The 25,756-nt window shown below is 38.7% G+C and overlaps 1 protein-coding gene across 2 annotated transcripts in view; it reads right to left on the reverse strand.

Annotated features, from left to right (window-relative positions):
• Positions 1-6,632: 6,632 nt before the first annotated feature.
• The window catches only part of ABCB11 (ATP binding cassette subfamily B member 11), an 86,842-nt gene continuing 67,718 nt past the window's right edge, over positions 6,633-25,756 (reverse strand). For both annotated transcript variants that reach the window (XM_021702735.2, XM_044913323.1), the window contains 9 exons: positions 25,241-25,345; positions 24,992-25,153; positions 19,318-19,521; positions 17,605-17,846; positions 15,074-15,230; positions 13,752-13,949; positions 9,789-9,995; positions 7,736-7,882; positions 6,633-6,887 (listed from right to left, as the gene is read on the reverse strand). In XM_021702735.2, the coding sequence (XP_021558410.2) occupies positions 6,687-6,887; positions 7,736-7,882; positions 9,789-9,995; positions 13,752-13,949; positions 15,074-15,230; positions 17,605-17,846; positions 19,318-19,521; positions 24,992-25,153; positions 25,241-25,345 (1,623 nt within the window). In that variant the 3' untranslated portion in view covers positions 6,633-6,686. The remainder of the gene's footprint in view (positions 6,888-7,735; positions 7,883-9,788; positions 9,996-13,751; positions 13,950-15,073; positions 15,231-17,604; positions 17,847-19,317; positions 19,522-24,991; positions 25,154-25,240; positions 25,346-25,756) is intronic.

A 25,756-nucleotide genomic window follows, 5' to 3' on the forward strand; every position in this document is an offset into this window, starting at 1 on the left:
CCTCCCGTCTCTTATAGGCAGGTGAGATTATTCACTTGATCTGGAAATTTAGAGCAAATACAAATGGACTAAATGCTTATTTTATAATGATACACACACATATGTAAATTTTCTCAAGATGTGTTTGGAAACAGCAACCAAATTTGCAATTTTTTTATCTCCACTAACATACTTATGTGACCTGATTACAGAAAGATTCTGCATGCATAAGCGATATTAATAAATCCAAGTCTTAGTTGGAAATATGAGGTGGGATCCTAAACCAACCTGATGGGAATGTTCTGGTATTTTCTTAGGATAGGAAATTTATATTTAATTCATGAATAAATATGTGGCAAACTATACTTAATTATGATCCTATGTATTTTCCTCTTTCAGGACACAATATCAAAATATCCCAGGGTTTACATTTTTAAATGAGTGTATAATTGCCAAAAACTGCATGCATGAATGCACTACTAAATTCAAAGTGTCCTTTCATTGAAATAATTTCCTAAGAGCATATGTAGAGTACACCCAGAGTAACTATATGGAAAAAAGTTTCTCGACAAAATCATGCTCAAATAATAGCATATCCGATTTGTGGTCAGCCACTCTCGTGCAATTTTGAGATGTATCAAATGACTCAAGATCTCTTCTCTAAATAAGGTGGGAAACATGCTGCTCCAGTTGTTTATAAGAATTGTTCATAGAAAAAAAAAACCCATAAATGGTTCTTCTAAATTAATTGAAAGAAAACATGTCTTGGGAAGAGAACTCAAGGGAATTAGATCAAATGGCAGTTTTTGCAGTTATATTGTGTTACATGAAACAATCTTAGTTTTCTCTCTTTGTTAACTCAAACAGGTAAATCAAGTAAAATAAATGATGTAAAGAATTTTAATCACTCTGATAAGGGCCAATATGATTCTGTTTGTAACTTCTGACATCAGAATGTTTGATTCTGCTAGGTCTTATCATAATGCTAGTTAGTCCAAATGAGTCATGATCTTTAACCGAAACAAGTTTTACCAAGTTTCCAGGTATGGTATAAGAACATGTTCCAAGGGAGAAGCTGGGCTCATGTTTTTGTAAGACTCAAATCATGTAGGATCAATGGAGGCCCAGACCAGGAAATTCATGAAACTGGATATTCTAACCCTGTCTTTCCAATATAGTAGCTTCAGTCACATGTAGCTAGCAGGAACGTGACAAGTGGCTAGTCAGAGCTGGGCTGTGCTGTAAGTATAAATACACATCTGATTTTGAATATTTAATATGATGAAGGAAACTATCTTATTAATAATTTTTATCCTGATTACATGTATTAATAATGTTTTGTATATATTGGGTTAAATGAGATATATTATTAACATTAATTTCACCTGTTTCTTTTTTCCTTACTGTGACTAGAAAATTTAAAATTACTGATGTAGTTTGCATTAATGACTCATATTTTTATTGGAAGACACTGCTCTAACTTAATGGGTTAGTTGTCTTGGGGCTGACAAATTATTGACTACTTGTAAAAATTTAAAATGATTATTCAACCATGATGTATTGAGCTATCACTTTATACCAAGTACTGAGTAAATTACTGGGGATATTAGGAACCAAACACAGTCCCAGTCCTCAAGGACCACAGACATTTAGTATGTGCAGGGAGCTTTGTCCACGTAGAGGACGAATGGCTGGAAATAAAGGCTGCCAAAATTTTGGTAGAAATCTTTCCAGATATCTCTTTATGCATACAGGTACATATAAGCTCATAAACACAGACACATATACACACATAACAGATGTGTGAGGTGTGTGTGTATGTATATCTGTGTGTGTGTGTGTGTGTGTGTGTGTGTGTGTGTGTAGGGATAGAGGGAGAGAGAGAGAGATGGACAGAGCATCATACCACCCATAATGATCAGAAACTCACTTCTACACAACATATAATGGACATCATTCCACAAAAACAATATAGGTCAATATCATCATTTTGTTGGCTTCATGGTAAACATCACTATATATAGGTGTCTCAACTAATTTTATCTTTTCCCCATCCTCTTTTTTTGAGCTTTTAGATTATTTCCAAGTTATTCTGAGTAACGCCGGAAGAGATAACCATGCTCACTTTTGTGATTAGAAATTTAGCATGCACTATGAGAACTGGGATTCCTGGTGAATCTATTTCTGGACTCCCCTTTTCCTGTGATGTGTCTTTCAAATCCAGTTTCGGTATCTACTGTTTTAAATATTGTGCCTCTGTGCTATATTTTTTCTCCTTTTGTTTTAACTTTTTAACTTTATTTTTAAATTTAAAAATTCATCTTTTTAAAAAACTTATTTTTTCTAACTTTATTGAGATATAATTGACATAAAAGATTATATTTACCTTTGTCTCTCTTTTTTTTTTAAAGATTTTATTTATTTATTTGACAGAGAGAGACACAGCGAGAGAGGGAACACAAGCAGGGGGAGTGGGAGAGGGAGAAGCAGGCTTCCCGCCAAGCAGGGAGCCCGATGTGGGGCTCGATCCCAGGACTCCGGGATCATGACCTGAGCCGAAGGCAGACGCTTAACGACTGAGCCACCCAGGCGCCCCTTACCTTTGTCTCTTAAAGCAATATGTTTTATTGACATTTGTTTAAATTTTTTAAGTTTAATTGTTAAATTTAATTTTTAAATTTAATTAAATTTTTTAAATTTAATTTAAACAAATTGACATTTGTTTAAATTTGTTTAAATTTTTAAGTGTTTAATTTCTACCAGGGAATATGAGGAATACACCCATACCCAAGGAATATCATAATGCTAGTAGCTTCAGTCACATGTAGCTAGCAGGAATATGAGGAATACACACAGATCCTCATGGTAGAAGCTATGCAAGCTTCCCCACACCTTTTTTCTCCCTTTCCATAACCTGTCTCTAATTTGGGTTTAGATCAGCATTCAGCATTTACATTGATATGGCTTTGTAAATAATATTCTTGGGTGGGTCATGTAGTGTAATATAAATATATTTCCTTTCATGTATAAGTTTTCTTTTACTCCAGAGTTAATAGCTTATAATCTTCTCTCTCTTTCTCTCTCTCTCTGTCTTTTTTTTTTTTTTAAAGATTTTATTTATTTATTTGAGACAGAGAGAATGAGATACAGAGAGCATGAGAGGGAGGAGGGTCAGAGGGAGAAGCAGACTCCCTGCCGAGCAGGGAGCCCTCTCTCTCTGTCTTTCTCTCTTGTCTTTCTGCATTGCTAACTCATCGGCAAACTCTGCCAGGGGGAATGTCACCATAGTCTAGCAGCATCACATTTTTCCCTGGACACATCCCTTGTGGAACCTCATTTCCTTGTTTCAGTCAGGCTTGGCTGCTCACTGTGTCTCCAGCAAACCGGTTTCCTGGGATTTCCCTTCCTAATCATCCTGGATATTCCCATCACCTCATTCTTTTTTTTTTTAAGATTTTATTTATTTATTCAAGAGAGAGAGAAAGAGAGAGTGAGGGAGAGGCAGAGGCAGAGGGAGACGCAGACTCCCCAATCAGCAGGGAGACTCGATCCCAGGACCCTGAGATCATGACCTGAGCCAAAGGCAAATGCTTAACCGACTGAGCCACCCAGGCACCCCCCCATCACCTCATTCTTGAGTTAGATCACCTGTTTCCTAGGTCCCATATCTTCCTCTTTCTTCATTTATTTTAGGGAAAGCCTCCTGTGGCTTCCTGAGAAAAGATGTATGGGGAGGGAAAGTTTTGAAACCTTACATGACTGAGAGTTTCTTTAGGCTTCTTTCACTCCTGAGAAGAGTTTTCTGGATATGGAATTCTAGAATGGAAATAATTTTCCCTCAGAATTTTGAAGGCAAATCTTTACATCTTCTGACTTTTAGTGTTACTGTCAAGAGATTCTATGTCATTATGATTCTTTATTATATGTAACATGTTCCGCCCTCTCCTGGAAAATTTGAGTATCTTCTTTTCCCAGTTTTCTAAGATTGCCTAATAGTGTGCCCACAGAGGATCTTTATTTATTTATTATATTCGACACTTGTTGAACCCATTCAAGTTGAAAGTTTATATTCTCCAGTTATAGGAAATACCTTTGGACCATTTAATAATTTACTCCCCTCTAATCTTTCTTTCTGGAACTGCAATTAGCTAATTATTATACCTCCTGGGTTGTTCCTCTAAAATTTTTCTTTTTCTTTTTTTCTACTTTTTGGCTCTATATTTTTGTCTTACCTTCAGGGAAATTTCCCCAACTTTGTCTTCCAATCCTTCAATTATTCTTTCTCCTGTAAACTTTTATTATTTGGGGTTATAGCATGAACCCATCCTGAAAACATTAGAAACTATAGAAAGACTTGAGATAAGTGTCAGATAGAACAGAGAAAGCAAGTACCCCCATTATCTGAGAAACATTAATAATGTAAAATTGCAGAGACCAAATCTTTGCTAGTGACATAGGATGTGGGATAGATAGGGAAACATTGGCGCTCCCTGGTGTTGTAAAATATATTTGCAACTTTATTTATTCTATATTTTTAAGGTTATAATCCTTTACCTTGTCACTGAGCCTCAAAAAACAATTGTTTTCCCACATTATTTCAAACCCTCTGTTGTCAACCTTATCCCGCTCATCAATAACTTTCAAGTACCTTATTTGAAAAATGACTCTTATTCATTCATTTTTCACACCTCACACATTGCACTCCAGGAAACTGACAGCCTCCCAGCACGAAGCTTATGTTCTTCTTTGAAATGCGCACTTCCACAAACGGATTTTGTTCTCCTTTCTTCAATATTACAGGATGAGCCCATGCATACTGCAAAATTTAATTCCTTCTTGCAGGCATCTTTATTCTGCAATGTACTTGTCCCTGCCATTTTTCATGACTTAACTAAAGTGCTGTCCTCCACCCTCTCCCTCCCTGACTTGGCAACCATCAGTTCTTCTGACCTACCCAGTTACCTTGCTAAACCACCTTTATGGTTATTTACCAGGGAACACTGGACAGACACATAAATAATATACCTCATTATACAACAGCTCAAGCTTAATTTGTAGGCAGAATTTCACTTGTTGGCCATGGGAAGAAAACATATATACATCGAGTGCATTTGGGAAAGAGATAGAGCAGGAAGACATCTTGAGGGCAGGACGACTTGATAGGAACTGCTACTGAATTTTTCACTTCAGTTGTCAAGAGCTCTTTTTTTTGTATTTTATTTGTATGTTCATTTTTGTGAACTCTTGTTTTTATTTAAATAGATGGGAATATCTTCTCATCTCATTATGTGAATTTATTGGCATTCTTTGACTGTTTTCCAAATCTTTGCATTGGCTCTGTTACCTCTAATATCATTGTTCTGGGCATTCTATTGTTGTCATTTTGTTTTTTGTGTTAAAATATTTCCTTAATGCCTGGTGATTCTTGACAATCTATTCCTATGGAAGAGTGAAACACTGAAAAGCCAATGGGTATGTGTTTTTGGCAGGCGGGCTTCAAGGTAGAGTAATCTGGTTGGAGAGTTTCTGTGGAGGATCTCTGCCCCTGATAGTCTCTTTTCTATAGTCTCTTTTATACCTCATTATTCCTCATTATGCCTCATTAAAAGATAGTCTCTTTTCTTTTAACTGGATTAGCCAGTTTCCCCAGAGGCTACTCCTAAAATCTCCTGCCAGAGGAGGAGGGAGCTGGAATTTTTTTTTCTGTTCATATATCGTTTTATATTCAATCCCCTTGTCTTTAGCCACCCCTTCAAATGTGACTTGGGTCTCTAAGTGCATGTTTCTCAGTGAGCTTCCCCAATTCTTTTGCTAGAATTAGAGAAGGGCAGCCATCCTGCTGCAGGAGGGGTGTGTACTTCTGTTTCCATACAGGCAACCAATGCGGAGGGTGGTGACAAGGATAAAGGCCTGGGATAGAGTCTTTGTCCCAGGTTGCTGTCCTTTGTTTCTCCAGCCTATTCATGAAATGAAGACAGTGCCTTTTATTTTGTTGTAGCTTCATATAGTGTAAATCAAAAAAAGCCACACTGGCAGATTGTAGTGCAGTAAATGTTGACTCTACCACCCACCTACTACACCCTGAATCTATAAATCCACACTCCTAACTGGTAAGTCCCTGCAAATACTTGCCCCTTTCTGCCTTTCCCAGCCTGAGAGCCCTCCTTTTCCTGTCCTCATCCTTAGAGATGAATGAATCTGCTTTCACTTGCAAGAAAACTTTAGTCAAGAAATAGTTGGTTGTCAGTCCTCCTGTTCTTTTCACATATGACCTTGGTCCAGCTTGATAAACAGGCATTGAGTGCCTATTGTAAGTGCACTCGGCTCTGTGTACACTGAAGTTTCAAAAATTCGAAGGATAGTCCTCTGCCTTGAGGAATTCAAAGTCTCATTCACTCTGTGACTTCTTGTTGATTCCCATGTAGTAACTGGGACTGGCTTCTGCATGGAGAAAGCCACTGGGTAATGGCTGAGCACCTGCTTGACATTGGATTCTCACTCACACTAACCCTAGTTTCTTTCATTTTCTATATACAGATTTTTAAAACTAAGATATTATTGAAGGTCATTAGAAATTAGCTTGGATCCCAGTGTATGACAATGTCTGTAAAAGTAAAATATTATCACTTCTCCTTAAAGAAAAAAAAAAAAACCCACGGCCCTCCTGTAATTGGTGCCTCATCTGTGCACGACGTTCTTGAGTCAGCTCAGCTGATGGGGGCTCCTGTGGTGACAAGTCTGTAGTAGGCTCCTTTCTGGTCCATCAGTTCTTCATGGGTCCCCTTTTCAATCACTTTCCCCTGTGACATGACAGCAATGATATCTGAGTTTTGGATGGTAGACAAACGATGAGCGATGACAATGCAGGTCCGACCTTCTCTGGCTTTGTCCAGGGCGGCCTGCACCATCTGCAAAGAGAAGGTGGAAAGCTGATGCAAAGACACACGTTTGTTCCTTGGCCCAACATTGCAAGAATTCTGCTGAACGCTACTTGAGTAACATTGCGATAAACAGGAGTTAAACCCAAAGGTTTGACAGGAGGGCAAGGATGACACACGTATTTGCTGACTGCAATGCATCAGTGATTTCAATTGCGTTCTACAAGCTGAGAAATTTCAGTGAAGCAAGAATGAAGCAAACTGGAGGTCACTATGTAATTTTACAATACTTGATGGTCTAGTTGGCAAAAATGAAACCAAGGAAACCGTGTAAGGTAGCAGTTAAGTGGTCATTACTGATACTGTTCTTCATTGAGGACATTTTAGTTCTCTCCAAAATGGATCCTGATTTTTAAGGAGTTAATTGTAAATGGTAAATTTCGTAATTCTGTTTTGCCCAATTGCATTTGCTTTCATGCAAGCTGCACATTAGGTACCACCTCTTACTTTGTGTTGTATGCTGTCTACCTGCTCTGCTGCGTAACTTTGAAATTATAAAATATGAAATGCCTTACAGATGACCTAGATTACTTTATTTCACTTAAGAAAGCTAATTACTTACCCTTGAAAAAGTGTCACCTAGCTTAGACAGTCTTAAAAACAATTCTTATTTTCAAGTTAAAATACAATTTTTTATTTGAAACAATCCCATTTTGCCTCACTTCCTCTTGATTCTTGTCTTTTTGTTCCACCAAGTAGTGCCATTTATACTGTCCATGAATCAGGAAATTGAAAATAGTGCCATTTTATAAGAGCATATATTACAGCAAAAGCCTCATTTATAATGATCTAAGGGACTTTAGAAAATCAATACATACCTTTTCACTTTCTGTGTCTAAGGCAGAAGTGGCTTCATCTAGCAGCAGGATTTTAGGATCTCGTACAATGGCCCGAGCAATAGCAATACGTTGTTTCTCTCCTCGAGATAGCTGAGACCCTTGGGCCCCAACATTAGTTTCATATTTCTGGAAAAAGTATGGTAAGTTTGAGACGCAGGAACAGTCATTGCTCCTATGCTGTATGGAGCCCACCTCAAGGACCTCTCTGTGGATTTAAACAAATTTTTTGTTTTTTAAAATTGGGAATACTAAATGAGTCCTTCTCTAAAGGATGTCAAATCCACTTAGGGATCTAAGAAAAATATGGGGTTTGTTGGGAAAATAGGGGATTTTATGTCCCCTTCTCTGCATTTATTTTAAGTTTTTTTTTTTCTTTTTCCCTGTCTATGAGATCTCTCTGATTTAAAGTTTCCTGATTTCCAAACTCTTGTCTGGAAGATCTTTCCAAGGTGGAATGATGCAAGGGCCCTTTGAGAGATCTTCTGGTCCATCCTCTTATGAGAAGGCATCCTTCTGGATCACAAGCCTATGTGCGAAACTCCACTCTGCTGCTTATTAGCATGAAAAATTATTTAAATTTCTTTGAGTGCCAACTTGTCTGAAAAATGCAGATATTAATAACTAGTTCATATATTTGTTGTTTTAGGTGACGTTATGAAGGAAAATCCCTAACTAGATGCCTGGCATGGCTACATAAAAAAATAGTTAACATTCACAGAATATTTACCATGCTTTGGGTATTGTGTTAACTATTCCAGGCAGATGATCATTTAACATTCACAGAAATAATTTTCTCCCTACTTTACAGGTTACAAAACTTAGGCACAGACAGGTAAGAACATTGTGCAAAGACAAACAAGTACAAAGCAGTGAAGGTGAACTCTAAATCCAGGTGCATCTTGTTTCTGAGACTTTGCCCTTGACCACTACTCTCTCCTGCCTTCCACAACAAGCGTGTGTCCTCCCCATTTCCCCTGCCTCCTGACAAATGCTAACCAGCCAAGGGAGACTCCTGACAGCCTGCTCTGCCCTCGTGGAGAAACAGTGCTCAGTGAAGGGTACGATGGGTAAGTCCGTATGAGAAAGAGGCCATAAACTGCCTCCAAGCCACTGTCTCCCACAAAATGAGGACGTGCTCAGCAAAGATTCGTGGAACAAATGAATCTCTCAGGGACACACGAGCTTTGCTTTTCGTTCAGCAATTTCTACATGCTTATGGATTACACTACCCAGGCTAGAACCAGGCTAAGACAGGAGCCTTTGTGAAAAAGAACAAAGGAAAAAGCCCACCACAAACAGCACAAAATTTATAAACATAATCACTTACAAAGAAAAGTAATTTCCCAGTGGTATTTAAAAGAAGGGGAAAAGGTGAAAAGTTTGGTTCCTAAAATTTCATTTCCTTGTGTTAATTTTCTTTGTGATCGACCCCCAAGAGTCTCTTGGTGGATGGAAAAATGCAGTCAATATTGTACTAAGTTCAAACTTGGCTCTGGAAAAGTGAGAAGCACGAAGGCAGATGCAACTCACCCCACCACGCACAGTATATGCTGCCAAGTAATGCAATCATGATAATGACCATAATAATGGCCACAGCTTTCTTTGGATGGCTATTATGTGTATTCTTTCATTTTAATGTTATTTTGTGCATTTTGCCGTTGACCGAGTCTCAGAAAAGATAAGCAACTGATACACAGTTAGTAAGTGGCAGAGTTTGAGTTCAAAGCTGTACCTGCTCCAAATCTCAGGATTGTTTCCCACCTTGCTACACCGATGCTCAGTGTAGTCGTGCTTTAAGTGCAATAAGTTTCATGGCGTCTTTTGCACTGGATAATATAATACCTTCCAACACTAAAGAGTATGCTGATGACGGATATTTATTTTGCTTAAAAGACAGAGGCAATCCCGGGGCACCAGGAAATGACGTGTTGCCTTTGACCCTCTCCTTGAGCCACAATCATAACACTTTCAGGCCATTCTACCTCTACCCATCCCCGTCTCCCATAGGGAAGGACTCTGACCTAGTCCTCACCTCTGGGAGGGACATGATGAAGTCATGCAGCTGTGCCCGCTTTGCGGCCTCTATGACTTTTTCCTTGGGGATTTCTTTGGTGTTGTCTCCATACTTGATATTGTCCATGATGCTACAGGCAAACAACACTGGCTCCTGGGAAACAATCCCAATGTTCGAGCGGAGAAACTGGACATTGACTTTTTTGCTGTCATGTCCGTCTATCATCTGCCAATAGAGGGGACCAGCAGAGCATTAAGTTTTAGAATTCCAGCAGCAAGGAAAGTTCATATTCTAGAGGTAGTATTATACAAGACATTTGCTTTGCTTATGAGATAAAAATCCCAGGAATCTTATAAAGAAGTTATGTTGCCTTTGACCTCTGGAGGTAGTGTGTGTCAAGAGTGGTGTCAAAGTTATGATCAGACTATGGTTTTGGTTGTTTCCCAAACTCTAGCCTTACAGGCAATACAAACCAGAAAGGCACTTGGGACAGTATTTTGTTAAAAAAATTTCCCTTTATACTTTGGTGCAGCACATCCTCTACAAGTATGAAGAATTACTCAATTTTGAGACTCCACAGGTTATGAAACAGGCTCTTCTGGGGGAGCCTGGGTGGCTCAGTGAGTTAAGTGTTTGCCTTAGGCTCAGGTCATGATCCCAGGGTCCTGGGATTGAGCCCCGCATTGAGCCCCACGTCGGGCTCCCTGCTCAGCGGGGAACCTGCTTCTCCCTCTCCTTCTGCCGCTCCCCCTGCTTATGCTCTCTCTCTATCTCTCTGTCAAATAAATAAATTTTTAAAATCTTAAAAAAAAACAGGCTCTTTTATGTAAAACTATTGGACAGTAAAAGAATTAAAGCTGTTTCCTTGATTTTACTGACACTAACATAATAGACCCAAGTAAGAAACGAATATATTTATTCACTTAGTCAGTCAACAAACATATATTGAATTTCCTGCCACAAGGGCACCAAACTAGGCAGTCTTTTGGCTGCTATATAATGAAAAAATAATCTCTGTGTTCTTGTTATTCGTGGGCTAGACCCTTGAGTACAGGAACTCAAATATCTACCATTTGAGCTGTTTCACTTAAAATCCTTAAGATAGTAAAGGTACGGTATGTCTAACATACCACTATAAAGTGTTTGGCCTTCTGATTTCAGAAAAAGATTATGTTAAATGCTGTGAACATATGATATTTTAGATAAATACTCAACAATGGAAAAAGCAAACACCAGTGGGAAAAAATGTAGGGCATTCCTCAGCAATTAGCCCTGGCTCATCTTCCTCTGCTTATTTTCCATAGTACTTATATATTGCAAAGCACAATCTGATACCTAATTAAATACTGGAGCTCTTTGCTAATTATTGTACATGAGATAGTATCGTAAGCTCCTAAAAGACAGAAGACATGCTTCACGTTCCTTAGACTCTCCCACAGGGCCTAACACAGTACTGCATATCACAGGAATTAAATGTTGAAAACATTGAAAGTTGCATTTGGTAGCTTCCTTAAAAGCAAAGACAATTTTTAAAAATTGCATAAAAGGTGGTATCTTTCCCCTTGAAAAAAGTTCGCAGAAATGTTTTACAGTGATACAATAAAATATATTGTATTTATGAGATGTAAGGAATCATGCTGATTTCTTCATGGGCATTGCTTCCTACTTACGACCAGAACAGGCACTGAGCACATTGAGAGAAATATACTTAATGTATATGTTAATGTTGGAAAGGTCAAACATGAAGGATTTGGGTCCCTGTATGTCTCATAGCTCACAGTCTACCTGGGGTGATAGACGGGATGATCTGACATTTTGGGAAACTGGACCCTCTCCTTTGCAGAGATCAGACCCCAGTGCAATGTGCTTTCTAGGTTCCTCAATCACTATGTACTTTTAAACACATTAAAATCTTTATACCTAAAATTAATTAAAAAGTGATTATAAATTATATATAATCAACTCTTACTCCTTATTTGCATAATTTCCTGGATTCTACCACTATCTGTTCACTTGTTTCTTTGTTTTGCTTTATGCAGGGGACTCTTTAGTTGCCTCCTTCGAGTTTCTCTCAGCATTTCTCCTCATAATGTGACCTGTCCTCATTGCAATGAAGATCATACTACCCAGGGAACTCAAAAAGGCCTTTTTTCTCCCAAAATATCAGAATTCAGCACTCTATCAACTGTGGAGCAGAATAAAACATTTTCAGACCTATGCCTCTGAATCATTTCTTAGAAAACTACTAGTGGACACACTCCAACAAAATGAAAGTGAAACTCAAGAAAGAGGAAGATACGGGAATTAGGAAATGATGGATCTAATCCCAAGAAAACAGGCAGGAAACTCACAGGGTGACAAGTGTTCGGCAGCCACAGGTTGTAATTAGTCCAGGCAGTGACAGGCATGAGAGAAAAAAGCTGGTCCTTCAGAAAAGGTAGCAGGATAGAGACATGGGAAGAATATACACATTTTATAAAGGCAGAGGGTGCAAGAAAAAAGAAAGCCTTTCAGAAAACGATCAGGAAAGAAAATGTAATGCTGATGTATCTCACCACTTAACTATGGGATGAACAATATTTACATAATCACAACAAAAGTCGTCAGTTGATTTTTAACTTTTAGAGTCAGCCTAGAGTGAAAGCGTGAAAGATAATAAATGCTTTAAACAGAATGTTAGTGTTCTGCATTTTGATAATATAAAAGTACAGTTATTAGGACTGGAGAAATAAAAGGAGGGAGGAAGGGGTGAAAATAAACATAGGATTGCTACTATCCTCGGGCGCCTGGGTGGCTCAGTTGGTTAAGCGACTGCCTTCGGCTCAGGTCATGATCCTGGAGTCCCGGGATCGAGTCCCGCATTGGGCTCCCTGCTCGGCGGGGAGTCTGATTTGCCCTCTGACCCTATCCCCTCTCATGCTCTGTCTCTCATTCTCTCTCTCAAATAAATAAATAAAATCTTAAAAAAAAAAAAAAAGGATTGCTACTATCCTCATACCAAAAAAAAATGAGAATTCAAGAGATACTATCTGTAGGTGGTGGAAAAGAAGCAGAATTATATTAATTAAATTTATAAGCAGAGAAACTGTTTAAAGTGATATATCTATATTGGGAGGAGGTGCGTAAAAAGAGGGGAGTGGGAAGGGTAAGCTAAATTTCCATCTCTTGAGAGTAAGTCAACAGAGAGTCTGAATCTGTTAAATCGTGAAACAGCTGCGTAATCATATTCTGTAGAGACGTTGAGGTAATCATTGAAAGATCTAAAAACATCGTGTAGTTAAAAATAGCTGTCTTTACAGAGAAATGGGAAATGGTGGAAAGGGTAGAATAAGAGGTTGCTTTTTATTACAAATCTTTCCTATTTTATTTTGTATTCCTCTGCATATATTATTTGGAAAGAAAGACAAGAAAAAGGGCAGAAAAGAGGAAGAAATGCTCTGGAAAAGGAGAAACAAAGCAGTTCACCAATTTTTCAAATCTCCTTGCCAAAGCTTTGTTGGCACATAACTACCAATCTGAGTTCTTTATGTCATATAGACATAAGCTTCTCGAACCAGGATTGTGTCAGGTTTTTCGTACTCAACCCCCCCGCAACTTATTTATCATTGCGTTACTTATCACCCCGTCAGTTTTTCCCTTCGCGCTCACTAGTTTCCTGATTAGTTTGCACTTTCTGCTCCATTTACAGGTAAGTGAACACTTCTGTTAAACACACTCATCTCCAGCTTTGCCGTGCGCCCAGTTTGCTTTGTCTAACTAGCCAGCAGGCCATCTGGAACTGGGAAGAATATGATGTTAGAAAGTGTGAGGTAGAATCAGGTCAACCAGCAAATGACTGGAACTGGAAAATATCCACAGGGGTAAGTGTCCGAGGCAAGCACTTTAGGGTGAATCCGGCAAGGCGGGATCTTGAAACCACTTTGAAGGGGTTGGAGATATTCTGCAGAAAGCACAATTCTCTAAGGCATTTGCATTGCTTACCACCTTCCCTTGGTCAGGATCATAGAAACGCTCCAGCAGCTGAATACTCGTGCTTTTGCCACATCCACTGCTTCCAACAAAGGCCAGCGTTTGACCTGGACGAACCGATACTGAGAGACCGTTCAGAACTTGTATATCAGGTCGAGAAGGGTATGTAAATTTACAGTCAACAAAGTCAATCTGGCCCTGGAAGTTGTCCTGTGGATGGGAAGATGGGACTTACATAGGTTCCTACTAGAATCCAGAATACTGAAAATGCACCTAAATCTGAGTTGTAAGTCCTTGCTTAAGATACCTTCAACAGCACGCAGCCATAGTGCAAAGTCTAAAGACAGCCACTTGATGAAATGCCATTCTGTTCCCTATTCTGGCAGGTAGAGAATAAAGGGAGGTTTGAGCAGTGAAATGAAAGATATGTGACCTCTCATTCCCATCCTAACCTAGAGGGATTTCCTCGTCATCCTTTCTTGGACATTCTGAGTGGAAAAGAACAAATAGAAGATATGATTCCATCACAGAAGCCAGGAACTGTCCAAACCCCTAGAGTTCTGCTCCCCCTGAAGATTTCTAATAATAGAATTATGCTTCAAATGACTCAGAAAGTTACTTGCACCCTGTATTGCAAAGGTGGATACCTTCAGTTGGACTATCTGAATTATGAATTCCAGAAAGGGATAGAATTTAATAACAACAGGAGGAACAGGTCACTTGACCAATTTACAAAGATTTCTGAATTTCGTTCAGCTTTACTAGGCTTTGGTTTTGTTTTGTTCTCTTGAAAACACTGGAATATTAAAAAAAATAGGCAAGGAAGATTAAAAAACATCTGTGAGGACTATCAGAAGAAAAGATATTTTGTTGAGATCAAATTAGTGTTCTGGGGGTCCACATGAGCTAAAACTTGAGCCTAGATAAACATGAATTGAATCAATATTATTGGACAGGAATAACTGGTGTTTCTACATCCCATACCAGAACATTGGTAGAAAACATGGTGGTTGGGTAGGTCTCAAAAGATATCCAGCTTCATTCATTCTGGAACTAAGTGTGCTTTATATTACACAGAGTTTAGCATTTACTGGATATCATTGCCTATTCAAATGCCAGCTTTATGAATAATTTTAATGCTAATTTACTTCATTCCTTTATATTTATAAATCTACTGTCTGTGCATTCTGAGTGCATATGAATGAACCCATAAACTGCAGGAACTGAAAAACTAAGTGGTATTTTCTGACCAGCTCCAAAGGCTGTTCTGCACACACACACACCCATAAGCACAGTGCCCCCCCAACTCCCTCCTTATCCCCCTCAGTACTTACCCACTTTTCACCTGCACTACTGTACACCTTGATTGGGGGGTGTCGGTCCAGCAGGTGAAAAAAGCGTGCAGCTGATATCTTGGCTTTGGCATAACTAGGGGTGTAAGAGGAGGCTCTTCCAAGAGCTGTTGCACTCAGTACAACTGAAGAGATCACCCTGCAATAGACCAGACACCCGGGTAAAGAAGGAGTGTGGGGTGGTTGGTATGACAGCCTAAGAGGAAGGTATGGGCGGGGGGGTCCGGCCCTGGTTCTGCTAGGAAAGAACAGAGCAGCCTTGAGCAGGTTGCCTTAGACTTGTCTGGGAATGGGGGCTTGGAGAGACTAGCAGTTTGCAATGAGTTCTATGTAAAAATGGTGAGGGGAGAATCGCACAAGGGGTGTTCACACCTCCAAACCCTGCTTTAGCTACTATAGCCTCTTTTTCAAAAACTTGTTTGGGAAAAAAAAAAAAGACTTCTTAAAAAAAAAAAAAGGGGAGGGAAGGGGTTTGAAAGATCACCAGATTGGGTTGAGTTCTTACAAAACTAACATTCTTTGAATCTATGGTAAGTTTTGAAAAAGACAATGATTAGTGATATAAGCATCCTTCTGTACCAAGCATGCATGTCATTCATGCTTCAGACACCATGGGAAAGATACAATTGTCTGTTTGCTTCTAAAACTTTTAACTATATTCACTGGGTGCATAATTAATGAGCAAATGGGTGAGTGAATACATGAGTGATTAATATGGTGACAGACAGCTTCCGTGCTGTAGAGATGAAGATTCGAGGGGCATCCTCTGGTTGACCACCTGCATCACCATGCACAGAGGGCCTGCCTCAGTGGTGGTGGAGGGCAGTGTGTTTGTGTGTTTTACTGCTCAGTTCATAAGCAAGGAATTCTTTTAGGCCAGACTTGCAAACCCAAACATCTCTAGGAGCCCAGCCCAAAACTTAAAGCAATGAAAAGCACCTGGAATAAAATGAGAAATGGTGGAAGGTGTTCTTTCACCTTCTACCTTTCACCAGTTTTTTAAGAGAAGCCAGAAGTTGGGAATTTTCTATAGTTTCCCAATTTTTACATGTTGGCAAATAATTCTTCAAATATCTCACAGAAACTAACAAGTCAACAGTTTGTGATTTCTGATTTGGGGGTTCACAGCTCTCAATATGCCAAAATTTAGAAAAGAGGCTTTTCTCATTGGGGTGGGTCGAGCAGGGCAGGAGAAAAAGTTCTTCTACATTTCTAGAAGAAATCTAGAAGGCAAGAAGACTCATAGCTTGAGAATGACCCCAAAAGAACAAATTTCTGTTGGGACCACTTTTCCTAATGTCCTCCCAAGGCCTTCCCAGACAACCTCTCTCTCATCCCTCTAACATCCCCCACCCCACCCACCTGGGGGTGGGTGTATATAGTCATATACACCCACCCCCAGTCCCTTGGTACCCTGACACCCTTTGGCTCTCACCTCTAGAAATATGAGAAACTAATCTTATCAGAAGAGCAGATGCAGACTATAAGAAAGGAACATAATTCCCCTGTCCTGGCCTTTGCTGTCTCTACCTGGGAGGATTAAGGGGGAAACATGCCCTTCTTGCAAGAAGTAGAGTTCAGATAAGATGGTTCAAAGAACTCTCTGATTCAAGGCCTCTAGATTTTCTTAGCGTTAACCAGTATGACAGACTGTGTAAATGGTTCATTTATCCTATTACTCTGAACAAATCCCTTGGCAATATGACTTTTTTACTCCTCTGTGATACTGTGATTTATAGTAAGAAACATCTATGTGGTCTTTGGCTCCCATTCCTGGCACAGAGCTCTTAAATCCTTGGAAGTTCCTAAATTTGGACAGCGATCAAGGTGTCTCTGGTTATGTTAATGAGGCAACTTTGGAAGGCCGCTAGTTGCCAAGGGAAGTAACCACACAACTAGAGAGGTGGAAATTTCAGTCCTATCCCTGCCCCCGACCTCTGGAAAGGTAGGGTGTCTGAAGGGTCTAAGGAAGGTGATATGGGCAGTCTTGGCAGGACGGAGCCCTTAACCTGTGGGATCCGATGCTATCTCCTGGTAGATGGTGTCGGAATTAAGTTGGGATCCATCAGGGTTCAGAAGTTTGTGTGTGACAGCAGTGTGACCGTAAAGGAGAAACACACTCAGGTCCTCTCATTAAAAGGTAGATTCCATTCTCTTTTCTTTAAATCTGGGCTTGGTTGTATGACTTTCCTCGGCCAAAGAGATCTTTGAAAATGTGATGCCCACAGGGACTCGAAAAGTGCTTTCCCACTGCACAACGGGGCTTGCTCTCTTTTGTTGTGCTTGGAATACTGAGACCGTGATATGAAGAAAGGCATGCAGAAGACTGACTGAATCAGTCTAGTCCAGAAGAACCACCCTGACAACCCACAGAATCTTGACAAATCATAAATCCAACTGTTTAAGACACCAAGGTTGGTATGGTTTGTCAAGCAGCAAAGCCTACCTTACAGAGCCAGGCTATTCCTCCCTAGAGTGCTGGTCTTTTATGACCTTGGCCTGATAGTCCTCACCTGAACACATAGGTGAAATGGAGCCCTTCGTTGGGGATTAAGTAACCTCCATATCTGTAGGAAGCAGAATTAGCAACAAACACTATGCACTGGGAAAAACCAAAGCATAATCCATAAACATTCGCTTTTCGAAAGGCAGTCTTGAATGGCTTCTCCAGCTCAACCTCAAATGCTTCAATAAACTGCCTCTCCTTTCCAATCCCAGCAACAGTGCGGATATTACTGAGAGCTTCATTCGTAATCTGAAAAGTGAAAAAGAGTCTTAGGAACAAAAGAGCAGAAATAACTACTCTCATGACATTTCAGCTGCCACATGGACTCGATCTGGTGCAAATGGCAGAAGGTGGTATGAATCTGCGGCGGAAGCATCATCTGGGAACACAAAGAAGTTGTCTGAGGTCAGCTTACCTGGATCATGAGTTGGCTAACCTCAAGTTCTACTTAATACTAACATGGCTTTTTTGCCTCCACTTGTTGTAGAAGAGAGAAGGGGAAAAATGTACCCACACTGATCCTTGAAAGCTTTTACCTCTTTTGTGAATTTATTTGAAATGTCTAAAACGATATCTTTAGATGTCTTCCAGCACAAAAGATACTGAACAATGTAAGTTCAAAATACGATTCTATTTTCTTAAAAAATTAATCTGACCGGGGCACCTGGGTCGCTCAGTCGTTAAGCGTCTGCCTTCAGCTCAGGTCATGGTCCCAGGGTCCTGGGATCGAGCCCCACATCGGGCTCCCTGCTCAGCGGGAAGCCTGCTTCTCCCTCTCCCACTCCCCCTGCTTGTGTTCCCTCTCTCGCTGTGTCTCTCTCTGTCAAATAAATAAATAAAATCTTTAAAAAAAATTAATCTGACCAAATATTATATAAGTATAAAGTTGATCTTTAGTCTATACTATGAATTTGTATTTGTTTCAGTCCGTACACCAGGGTAAATCATCACTGTTTCTGAATTGGCATTTCCTATCCTAAAATAGCACAGAGGTGGGCCACTCTGTCCCATTGGTATATGAAATCTTCTTGGCTTCTGTCTACTTGGGTGATGTTCACATTTCCTCCCTTAAGAGACAAAACCTAGATAACAGTAAATTTGTTAAAAGAGTAAAGGTGTGTATATGTGTGTGCATGATTTCTTATATCTGATAAATGTTTATGCCACCATCTCCTCATTTACCCGATAACCAGGTATTCATTAGGACACACTTTTAAAAGTGCATCACTGAAAACTAAGAGTAATCGAGACCTAAACTGAATGTCATAGTTCCATTTGGGAAAGGCATTTGTTATAAGTCTAGCAGACACTAAAGTGTGAAAATTAAAAGTGTGTGCCATTCAAAAGAAGATAGCACCTCTCTCTGTGGGCAGCATGACCTGCGGAAACCATTTAGCTAAGAAACCAAGCAGACAGAAAACTGAAGTCTCCACTCTTGTGAATGAGAATACACCGAATCGGGAGGTGGAGAAAATAACCATTGGAGAGGAAATTGAATATGTAACCCACTCTGTTTGCCCCGCTGTTTCTCTACACTTGCTCACACTCACCGCATCAGAGCTTTATTGCCACAGCTTAAAAAAGGCTAGTGGGAGGCTTCCAAGGATGAACGTTTGTAGGCTAACAGCTTCCTTAAGTCTATCTGTACTACTCATCCTTAAGGGTTTGTCTGACAGCCACTGAGCTGTAAGCAGTTTGAAAATTGGGTCTGTAAGATTACCTGGCCGGCGATCTCCAGAGCCTCCTTGTCTTGAGAGGCAAATCCTGTCAACATTCTGGTCTGTATGGCTCCCGATAAAGCCAAGAAGGGAAAGAAGCACATTATGACCAGGCTTAGCTTCCAGCTAAAGAAGAAGGCAATGATCATGGCCACAGTGATGTTAGTGAAGGAACTGACCATCATTCCGATTTGAGAGCCGGCTGCCTGCAAACCAAAAGCAATCAACCGATCTGAGATACACAGTCTCTTTTACCAAATATCACTATGTGAAAAGGCAATTTTATACAAAAAAAAAAAAAGAAATTATTCTGATGAAATGTGCATAACATGATGTTTCTCATTTTAGCCGTTCATAAGTATAAAATTCTGTGGCATTAAATATATTGTGTTGTGTAACCATCACCATCATCTATGCCTAAAATCTTTTTATCATCTACAAAAGAACTCTGTACCCATTAAATAATAACCCCTCTTCCTCCCTCTCCCTAGCCCCTGACAACCTCTATTCTACTTTCTGTCTCTATAAATTTGCCTCTTCTGAGTATCTAAGTGGAATCGTACAATAGCCTTCTGTGTCTAGCTTATTTTACTAAGCATAACATTTTCAAGGTCCATCCATGTTGTAGCACATATCAGAATTCCATTCCTTGAAAAGCTGAATAATATTTCTTTATATGTATGTACCACACTGCGTTTATCCATTCATCTGTTGATGGACGCTTGCATTGTTTCACCTTTTGACCATATGAATAATGCTGCTATGAGCATTGATGTACAAATACCTGTTTGTGTCCCTGCTTTCCTTCTTTTGGATATATGCCTAGGAGTGGAATTACTGGGTCATTCGGTAGTTCTGTGTTTAAAAAGATTTTTTAAAATAATGAGCTCCCTAATGCACTTGAAGACTGGATTAAGAAAAGTCCATTTTATTCACAGCTTTGTGGAAGCTCATCTATTGACTAATTCATTTCATGGGAGTCAGAGTTAGAGCAGTCAGTATGAGACTAATTCAGCCCTGTAAAATGGTTACAATGGTAAATTTTATGTTTTGTATAATACAGCATGCATGTATGTCAGGTGACTAGGCATTTGGTCTGCTTGAAAATACCAGGCCTTGGTCTTATGGTAATATTTCTGATTATTCGGTGAAGACTGATGCTTGTTCTTTATAGTTTTGAAATTTGTACAAGACTATTATAAGAGCCCACTTTGATTCTCATTGAAGTTAACTTGCTCATTGGTACAAAATCACATGCTGACTTAATAACTAGCTGTTCAGTCAACACAAAATGGAGAAAACGGATTCATTCTCAATATAGGTGGAGAATGGACACTGGTGGTAATTACTATTTATAAGCAAAATTATTTGATGGTTCCAACTCTTCTTTCAGTTGCAACTGTGCAGATGTGACCAAAGGTTGGTGTCTTCTGTGTAAGAAAGACTTGCCTGGGTACAATTGCAAGATTTTTGTCAGTATTGTAGAAACTTCAGCATTATTTAAAAAATAAAGAAGGCAAAACAATCACAGGTAAGCTATTAGGTAACCATAGGTACTAAGGAAGTGCTATGCAAGAATAATTTGCATCTTCATACTGTATTGAAGACGCAAATGGAATATGAACTCTCTGGTCCCAAGAATTCCCATATATTGGTTATAACTTCCTTGAAGACAGGAAAGAAAAGCTAAATTAAGAATTTATTTGTACACCTATATTTATACCAGCATTATCCACAATAGCCAACAGGTGGAAGCAGCCCAAGTGCCCACTGATAGAAGAATGGACAAACAGAATGTGGTCTATACAAATAATGGCATATTATCCAAGCCTTTAAATAGAAATGAAATTCTGACACATGTTACAATATGGTTGAACCTTGAGGACACTAAGCCAAGTGAAATACACCAGTCATGAAAGGACAAATATTATATGATTCTGCTTATATGAGGTTCCTGGAATAGTCAAATTCATAAAGCCAGCATGGAATTGTGGTTATCAGGGGTTGGGGGGGATGGGAAGTTAATATTTAATGGGTACAGAGCTTCTATTTGGGATGATAAAAAGTTCTAGATATGGAGAGTGGTGATGGTTGCATAACAATGTGAATATACTTAATGCCACTGAATTGTACACTTAAAAATGGTTACAATGGTAAATTTTATGTTTTGTATATTTTACCACAGTTAAAAAGAACAAAAGAATTTCTAGTTGGCAAGGACAGTCAGGCATTATAGAGAATTTGGAAAATAGCTGCATAGTTCTTTGGAATTTCATCATTTTGTTTTCTTTCACATTTTATTCAATCAATATTTTTTAAAAATTTAAAGAGTAATACAGCTCAAGACACGTGAAATATATATACATGCATAACAATAAACATTTTCACAAAAAAGGGATCAGTCTAGATATTATTTTGTACTTCGATTTTTTTCACTTGGTGTAATGTAACCATCCCTCCAAATCATTACGTTAATACCTTTAAAAATAGCTGCCTACTTTTCCTTAGTATGGATATATTCACTCAACTATTTTCTTATTGGTGGATATTCAGGTAGTTTCCAGGGGATTTTATTAATTTTTTTGATCAATATAAACATACATTTGAATGCACATTGTCACAAAATAGGAGAGAATTTACTCATATGAATTTTAGTCAGAGGATTTGCATACCTGATTATTCTCTAAAAAATGTTGGAAGAATTCAAACTGTAACCAATATCTTATGAGACTGTCAGTTTCTCCTCATCCTCACAAATATAGGAAGTTGTCATTCATGATAGTTTTTATTGAGTTGGTAGGTGGAAAATGGTGTTTCATTGTTTTATTAGTATTTTTCTATTAATAAGGTTATACAATTCTTCATTTGTTAATTGTCCCATTGCATTTCTTTTTTTGTTGCTTGTCCATATACCTTTTTTTAACCTTTATTATTTGGTTTATTTTTATTCTCTAACCAATTTTAGGAACACTACACATGTTAGACTTATTAGGTATATTAATCCTTGTTACAAATATTTTCATAATCTATCATTTGTTTATACAAAGTTTTAAGTTTTTATGTAGTCTGACAAGTCTACTTTATGTATTTTTGTCTTACTTACGAGAATCTCCTCTACTTCCCCTTAGCACTTTACTCAAGTGTTTGAAACTTCTAGTATTGAAATAAAATGAGAAAATAAAATAGTTGGTATAAGAATTGAAAAAGAAAAAAAGAGATATAATTATCTTTCTTTGCATATAATTTGATTATATACCTAGAAATTCAAAAGACTATATTAAATTTTTTAAAAATTAGTTAATAAGAAAACTTTAAAAAGTGGATGGCAGGGTGCCTGGGTGGCTCACTTGGTTAAGCGACTGCCTTCAGCTCAGGTCATGATCCTGGAGTCCCGGGATTGAGTCCCGCATCGGGCTCCCTGCTCGGCGGGGAGCCTGCTTCTCCTTCTGACCCTACCCCCTCTCATTCTCTCTCTCTCTCAAATAAAGAAAGAAATCTAAAAAAAAATGGATGGCAGTAAGATAAATATACAAAAACTAATAGCTAAAATCTCAATCTATGACATTCATTCAAAATTGTGAAAAAAATACATAAGAAAAAATGAACAAGATAGAGTGATATTTAATGTATCTGTGTATATATACTATGCATAGCATATAGCATATCATGTAGTTATAAATCTTACTAAAAACTAAAGATTCTTATTTATGTCTCTCCTGGGAACTGTTAGCATCCCCACAACAGTAATCTTTGTGTGTGGGGGGGAGGGGGTTGCTGCATGGATGTATTCAATGGGAATTAAAATAAAATTTTTGAAGAAGCCAAGATGATTTTAAAGTACATTAGAATAAGTAATGTCCAGGAATAAATAAAAGAATTTTGAAGAGGAAAAATTATTGTGCAAGGATCTACCTTACCAGATAATAAACACTTATCATAAAGTTATATAACTAAAACAGTAAGGTCCTGGCACAGAATAAATCAAACTGATCAGTGGAAGAGAATAGAGAATCCCCATAGCTCCAAGTATCCATGGGAAGGTGATAGTCACAAAGGGCAGGAGGATTTCAAATAGCTGGAAAATGAAATCTACATTAAATTTTGGTGGGGGAATATTTTCTATTCAGCTTGAAGAAAAAAAAAAGCCAGATTTCTACTTTACACCAATATTAAAATAAATTTGACCCAGGTTAGCAATCTCATTTAAAAAAAAAAAGTTTAACAAACATATTAGAGAAACTCTTAGAAACTTTTCATTTTTTTAAAGAATAAGTAAAATTTTTGTAAGATGGTTAGATGCTACTCTATGAATTCAAGTGAGACTGAATAACCTTAAAAAGCCCTTTGCAGATTGAAGGATGCAAAAATAGAAGAGATAAGGTGATGGCTTATTTATCTGACGTAAGCTCAAGAGTCAGGTAAACTGGACACTAGAATACTCAGATGGTAAAAGTGAAATTGCTACAAGCTTCCTTCATGCAGTAAGACAATGCACATTAAAACCCTTCAAAATGATTATACATTCTGATCCAATGATTATATTTTGAGAACAAAAAAATAATAATCAAGGATATGCCAAGCTTGATGTAAAATGACATAAGTTGCTTATAAGGGAGAAAAACAGGCATTTAAATAAGGAATTCGTAAACGATGACACATTAAGATGATGAATTATACAGCCATCAAAAATCTACTCTAGAAGAATATATAATAACGAAAATATGCCCACATCAGATTGTTGTAGGGGAAAAACAGAAAGATTACAAAACAATATGTACAGTGTGACCCAAAATCTGTGGGAAACACATTTATACCTAGAAAAAAGCTCTGAGGAAGAGGATCCCATGCTCCTCTGAAAGTCTCTCACACCATTGTCCATATTTCTGGTTGAACTGGCTAGGAGTCAAGACATACATAACTCAGTTTTTCAATCTGGGCATGGGGGGGAAGGGGGGTTCTTCCAAGAACCTCACAAACTGTGGTTTTCCTTTTTCCTCTTCCTTCCTTCTTCCTTCCTTCCTTCCTCTCTTTCTTTCTTTCTTTTTATTCCCACAGAAAGTGAGGAGAGGTGCTGGACTGCACATTTGACTCTCATCACTTTAATACAAACCCCTGGTTTTCTAAAAGCATCACCTCACCTTACAATGGATGAGTCACCTGAACAAGGCTGCAGGTTCTGGGTTTCAGAAACCACAGCTCTGTCTCTATGAGTGCCTCAGGATTCTAGGCGGCAATCATTTATTTCTTTTCTTCAGTTTTCTGACTAGCGTTTACAGAGGCAACTCAGAAGATCTCTTTTCCTACCACTCTCTGCACGTTGGGCACTGGGTAAGGAGATTTTGCTTCCACCTCTGGGAGGCGCCATTAAGTCTTATAGAATCTGAGCCTCTGGGCCTGAAAATGATCTGAGACATGAGTCTCAGGAAAGCTCTCAGTTGCTAGACTCCCAGGAAATCTAAAACCCTGACAGATTTGAACTTGTGGCACTGAGTCTGGACACTGCCTGGGAGAGACTGCTGTTTGTCAGCATTGGAAATGGTGGGAAATGTGGCTCTGAGACATCGCAATCCCATGAGTTCCTATTTCATGGGAAACATAGAGGTGATTATCAGAATGCTCAAAGGAAAGGAAGTTTACTCCAGTTGATAACACCCCTGGTTTTCCCCCAAAGCTTACCCCTTGAACTTGGGAGGCATCTGTAGCAAGCCTTGTTGTTAGTGCCCCAGGACTATTTCTGAGGTCATCAAACCAGCCAATGTCTTGCCCTAACATTGCTCTGAAACCAAATTTACGTAGTCTTTTTGTAAGGAGTTCTCCAGATTTAGCAAAAGCATATCCCTGAAACATAAAGGAGTCTTTAGTGACATTTTAACATGAAATGGGAGGAAATAGCTAAATCACTTACTAAAAAATAAAATTCCTTACCTGCAGAAACTGAGTGCAAAAGGATACACAGCCCACTGCTACAAAGAGCAGGCACACACCATTGATCTGTGACCTTTGTTCTTCTTTATCAGGAAGTGAAAAAGTCTTTGGAAGAAAGTAAGCAAAGATACTACTTTATTATTACAAACAATAGCAAAAGAAATAAAATATGTTTAAAAGAAATTTCTCTTAAGCATTGGGTTAAGAGAACATACTAGTAATTAAACCAAAGTTAGCTATGAATATGTGTACTTTAATTCCCCAAGGGAAAGGAAACTTGGCAAATGAAAACCAATAGCAACAATCTGCAGAATTTTGGTCTTGTTTCTTAGCCTGATGTAGGTAATTGTGTTGGCTTTTCATTGATACGGATGAAAAACATGATTAAATATCTCAAGTCCTTTATGTAATAAGGCAAAGAAATAAGGAAGGGAAGATGGAAGGAAGAAAAGAAGGGAGGGAGGGAGGGAGGAAGGAAGGAAGGAAGGAAGGAAGGAAGGAAGGAAGGAAGGAAGG

The sequence above is a fragment of the Neomonachus schauinslandi genome, chromosome 3, assembly GCF_002201575.2.
Source record: "Neomonachus schauinslandi chromosome 3, ASM220157v2, whole genome shotgun sequence".
Taxonomy (NCBI): Eukaryota; Metazoa; Chordata; class Mammalia; order Carnivora; family Phocidae; genus Neomonachus; species Neomonachus schauinslandi.